General features: G+C 35.6%; 1 protein-coding gene across 1 annotated transcript in view; it reads left to right on the top strand.

Annotated features, from left to right (window-relative positions):
* Nucleotides 1–382: 382 nt before the first annotated feature.
* Nucleotides 383–6,000, top strand: part of LOC132695736 (steroid receptor seven-up, isoforms B/C) — a 46,188-nt gene continuing 40,570 nt past the window's right edge. The window contains exon 1 of the mRNA XM_060660188.1: nucleotides 383–1,319. Within this exon, the coding sequence (XP_060516171.1) occupies nucleotides 992–1,319 (328 nt within the window). The 5' untranslated portion in view covers nucleotides 383–991. The remainder of the gene's footprint in view (nucleotides 1,320–6,000) is intronic.

The raw sequence follows: 6,000 nt of genomic DNA, 5'->3' as shown, positions 1-6,000 counted from the left end.
TTTATTTTCGACAAAATTTACTTCCCCAAAATGTTTTGCCTTGACTGGGGCGCCGCGGTCGAGGGGGCAAATAATTCGCCACCTCGGCGGCTACGGGTTAAAAAACGCACCGTCAACTTTCGACGTTCAATCGAAAAAAGGCGACTACTGAACGTGACGTTACGACGTATTCGCGGAAACGCGGTCCAAGCCACGTGCGCCGTACAACGGGCCCCGGTTACAATTTCTTCACACTCAATTTGTCCGTTCCATAGGGTGGTGGGGGGAGTCCGTCCGGCCGACAAACAGGACCGGAACGCTCAGCAAGGGGAGGGGGGACTAATTTTTGTTTTCTTCCCTCCGATTCCGCGGCACTTGGTGTCGATACAGAGAAAAAGAAAACCAGACGAAATGTTGCTATCGTCCGCGCATCCACCACGTCGTCAATAACTCGCACGACGATAAGTTTTTCGGTTTTTATCTGGTCGCGTCGTTTGATGATAAGGTTGCGGGGCAGATAAGAGTGCTTTTGTGTATGTGTCTGTGTGGGTATGGAAACGAACGCGAGGCAAACGTCAAAACGATTTCAACGTGCGACGGACGCACGGCCTGATACGGTGCTGCCGGTTGCTCGTCGCCAAGTTTTCAAGTCGGACGCGTTCGAAAGAGCGCCCCCCTCCCCCACCACCCGGACCCCGGGAACGCCCCGTGGCCTATCGTGACCCGGCTGCGAACTAAGGACCTCCCCGAACCGCCCAGGCCAAGTCGGTGTCGGGCCCGAGCCGAAAGGTCACTAGTAGAGGCTAGAGAGTGTCGCGGGGTCGACCTATCACCTCCGACGCAGAAGATCCGACCGAATTCGCCAAGAACAAGTGAACAGGTTCATAGTGCATATACGGACTGATGTCGGATCCGTCTTCGTGACGTTTTTAACGGGTGGTGCAGGCATCTGACGGTCACGGTGATATGATCTAGTGCCCCGGGTGTCATCGTCATCATCGTCGCGGGTATTATGGCTTTGGTGGCCAGTTCGTGGCGCGAGACCACTCTGGTCAACCCCATACCGACTAGTCTTAATTCGCTGGCCAACGGTGGACTTAACCCCCTACCGCCCGTACCACCTACGGCCTCGACGAACCTGAACCCGTTACCGGGCAGCATCAACCCCATTACTACGCTGCAAGAGGCGTCCGGGGGCGATTTGGCGCTCATCAATCGTCAGACGCCCTCGCAGAATTCGCAGAATAGTGCTAATAGTGCCGACAAGAACCAGAACATTGAGTGCGTGGTGTGCGGAGATAAGAGCTCGGGAAAACACTACGGTCAATTCACTTGCGAAGGTACGTACAAACATAACGTATTTTTTCAAATATCGCCTGATAATAATTGTTTCGCGAATCACTTTCCACCCGAACTTGCTAAAATTATCCTTTTATTATCCTATTAGCTAATTGCATTTTGATATTTAAAATAAAAAAATAATAACATTTCGAAGTTCAAGTCAAAAAATTTTTTTCAAAGCTCCCAAGAACGTTCATTAAGCGAAAATTTATGAGTATTGCTAATAAATGATTATATAGTAAAACTTGCCATATCCGCATCAAAGCTGATCACTGACTAAAAACCAAAAAGTGAACATAAAAAAAAATTAAAACTAATCCGTCTCTTTTTCATTCAGTTTTCGTTTTGATGGAGAAACTTTTTTTTTCAGAAATTTTACCAATGAAATATTATTTATTATTATTTATATCCGATAATTTTTACAATAAGAAACTAAATTTTTACTTTTTTACAATTAAGTTTGTATTTTGATATTTAAAAAATAAATAAAAGTTTCAAAGCTCGCAAGAACGTTCATTAAACGAAAATCAGAAAAATGAAATACAAGAGAAAAAATATATATAGATGTCATTTAATTTTCGACAGCGATTTCTGGATTTTTCCGAAATTTTATTAATATCGTTTATGTGTAATTATTATATGTAATATTGAAACTAACCAAAACCGCGAGAACAGTCGAGAATGTTTACCAATTGAAAATTAGCCAATGGACATATAAAACAAAAAAAAACGAACCTAACTGTATTAAAATTGTTCAAGAACATTCACTGATTAAAAACCAGAAAATAAACATATATAAAAAAAATCAAACTGATCCTTCTCTTTTTCATTCACTTTTTGTTTCGATGACGAAACATTTTTTTTTCCGAAATTTTATTAATGAAATATTATTTACTAATATTTATGTCTAATTATATTTCCAATAAGAAACTACATTTTTACTTACCTAAAAATGCGTTTTTTTACAAAATCGCCTGATAACAAAAAAATTTCAACGACGTCACAAAATTTTTCAAAGCTTGCAAGAACATTCATTAAACGAAAATCAGAAAATAGAAATATAAAAGAAAAAATATATGGATGTCATTTAATTTTCGATAGCGAATTATGGATTTTTCCGAAATTTTATTAATATCGTTGATATGTAATTATTATATGTAAAATTGAAACTAACCAAAACTTTAAGAAGAGTCGAGAATATTCACCAATTGAAACAAAAAAAATAAAAACGGACCAGTCTGTTTTTAGGTCTCTACCCTAAATTTAATATCGCAAAACTTCCCTAAACATTTTTTTCATACGAAAACTAATCATATCTGCAACAAAATTGTTCAAAAATATTAAAAACTGATTAAAACCAGAAAAGTAATATATCAAAAAACTGATCCTTCTCTTTTTCATTCAGTTTTCGTTTCGATGGCGAAACATTTTTTCCCGAAATTTTATTAATGAAATATTTTTTATTAATATTTATATCCAATTATTTTCCATCTCATTTTTACTTATTAAAAAAACTGAATCTAACCAATAGATATTAGAATTTTACATCCAAGCTAACTGAAAGATTATGAAAAAGTAAACGTCAAAAACATAAATATTATTATTATTATTAGCGTAATACTTCTTATAAATAACCAAGATTTTTTTACAAGAATTAATTAAAAAGCAAATGTGGAAATAATAAAAAAATAAATGAGAAAAAAGTATTTTTGTTGTAAATATCGTAGTCAGTAACTATGTATTAATAATAGTAAAATGATTAACTAAAGGATTTAAAAGAGATCGGCAAAAGCTAAAAATCCAGATAACTATAATTATACGTTATATTAGCAGACGGAGAAATTGATGACTTCAACCTTATAACTTTCCTTATTAAATTAACTAAACAGAGTCTGTTAAATCATTATTATTCTTTATTAGGAGGCCCGGATCTAATAGCAATTTTTCGGGGCTGGGAAAAACTAACTTAGACATACATATTATAAAAAAGTGTTGCATTTTATGCACTATGTAGAACGTATATCTTAGTAGAAATAAAAAAAAAGTTTTCAAATTTAAACTGCAGACTAGTTCTACTATGGGGTGGTTCGGCCGTATCTATTATTAAAAGATGTCCTACAAGTCTTTGTAGTACAATATTAAATAAACATATTTTTAGATATAGTGTCTGACGTTTTCCGGTCTCATGCAAATTAACCAAAAAGAAAGACGTGAAGTGATACACTATCGTCCTGGCGATGTAATAATTACGGATTTCTCCCTTTGAAATCTCCAAACAACTTGATCACACTTGAGGTTTTAACCTATCAGGGTGCGATAAACAACGACCCATGTCGTAAAAAATTCATCCACCACGAGCATAGAACCACCTATAAATATTGGTTCAACGGGGCATGCGGGGGATGGGCTTTGTCGCAGTTCGCACTGCCGAATCCGCGATTCTTATTTCGCGACTATAACGCTTTCATTCAGAAGATAACGAAAAGTCATCAGCACGACTGCTGCCGTTTCATGTATATATAAAGTACACACACACATCTTTTTGACCCCCGGGGACTTCTTGACCCTTTTATTAATTTAAACGCTGTTATATATTGAACCGTTTTAACCTTTTCCGCCATGTGGTTTGGCGCGATTTATCTATTTCCCAATGGCACACTTCCTTTACACAATGACCTTTTGCAGCATCGTAAGCTATACGTGTTAAAGAGATAACAATAACGATCCCGCAAGAACCAAACACGGAACGTTTTGTTTGTGTCGCTCTATCAATTTTTTTTTTCATTTAAGCAACAAATTCTCAACAAAACCCAAAAATATTTGCGCTGTAGTGCATATAAAAATGTATCGTACTCTTGGTATTTCAAAAGCGTGGTTAACTGTTCCGGTAAATAGTAATTCTTGTTTATAGCTGCGGGTGCGTTAATTTAATTGTACTTTAAAAAACACGAAAATTAGGCTCCTAACTAATACTGCTGAGAGAAGAATTTACTGTTTCGCCTTCCTGCGACATCTGCGATTTGAAAATCAAACTTGTAATTTGCTATAACCTTGTTTTTCTGTGCAGACATTACTTATATAGTTGTTCATTTGACAACGTGGTTTTAATTTTAATTAAAACACGTAAATGAAGTCCTAGAAGGGCCCTTGATTGGCATTCATTGCAACCAAAACAGATAAAAATCCGGAAAAATGTGGGGGGTCTCTGGGATCTATACAGAACACGAAAAAACAACATGGTTTTGGTTAGTATATTTGTATACTTATCTACCTGCATACTTAATCTCGCAAGAATTAAATAGTTTATGTGTTATTAAAACAGTAATTTTTTTATACAAATTCCAAAAAATGCTTTATTTCCTTTCAAATAATTTATTAAAAATGATACATTAATTCGTGTATTATTTTTTTCTCAAAAATTTTATGATTTTGTCGATATTAAACAAGCATACGTTTTTCAATTATGTGCTCAAGCAATCCAAATTTTTGTTGTCTTCTTTATACGGGATGTGGAAAATTATCAGTTCAGGTGTAAAACTTAGTCCACCCCTGGTTACCTAAAAACACTAAAAATGTTTCGAGGCTACTATTTTAAGGGTTACTTACAATTACATTATTCTTTAAACACTTTATTTCTTCGTGAAGAAAAACCTAGTGTCCAGCGGCGTGCCTTAGGGGTAGGCCTCTCTTGCAACTGCAATGTTTTTTTCTTTATATTTGAAGATTTTCCTCATTTTCCAGGATACCTTTTTATATTTTAATTGTTTCAAAACTATAAAAATAAGAGAAGAAAGAATATTTCTGTGTCAATAATGTGATGTGATAAAATGAAAGAGTTGGTTAAAATTATGTTAATTAAAAAATTAAAAACATGTTTCTGGAGCTGTTCTTCTAAAATAGTGGACTTTGAACGCGTTAGTGTCATTATTCGGGATCGTACTGTAGCGGTGTACGAAATTCATTTTTGGGAAAAAAAATCACGTCGAAAACTAACGGGGTATGTGTGATTACGGGGTTATTATGGTAGATATAGCATGTCGATGTATGATTGGGCGTTGGGGCTCTCGCTTCGTTTAATAATTCACGGCGGAACACCTGCCTTCATTTTCTTTCCGTTAATATTGAACAATAAATCCGAACGCGGCTGTCCGGGCCTTAAATGTCACATTTTAGTTTTGACCGAAAAAAAGAATTAAACTAAACAATAACACCGGACGTATTGACAATATATGAATTGTTTTCAGATTTATATAATTGTCTGGGAATTGTCCGACCGTAAAGTCAAAAAATATATATCGCGGGGGGATAACGATCGGGTGATGTCACGGTATATAAGCAATGCACCTTAGCATGCAGTTGCGGTCTCTTTTTGCTATCTGCACATGCACTTTATGCAGCTGACCTCTATATTCTTCGGGAGGCGCATATCGCGCTTGAGGAATTTTTATGATCGCCAACACACACACAACAAACTCACGCAAAAGTTTTTTGTTTAATTAAAATCAAGCTTATAAATTAACAACCCAAAACGCATTTTATTTTAGTATTTTAAAAAAAGTTTTTTAAAAATATTCTCGCAAAAATATCTTACTGACATCTCATTCACTGTAATTATATTTTTTACTGTACTAAGTTGGTATTTTAGATATTTTTCAATTTTTTTTTCCAAATTTATATTCA

The sequence above is a fragment of the Cylas formicarius genome, unplaced genomic scaffold, assembly GCF_029955315.1.
Source record: "Cylas formicarius isolate icCylForm1 unplaced genomic scaffold, icCylForm1.1 PGA_scaffold_12__32_contigs__length_19106922, whole genome shotgun sequence".
Lineage (NCBI taxonomy): Eukaryota > Metazoa > Arthropoda > Insecta > Coleoptera > Brentidae > Cylas > Cylas formicarius.
This window is presented reverse-complemented; position numbering and strand designations above follow the sequence as displayed.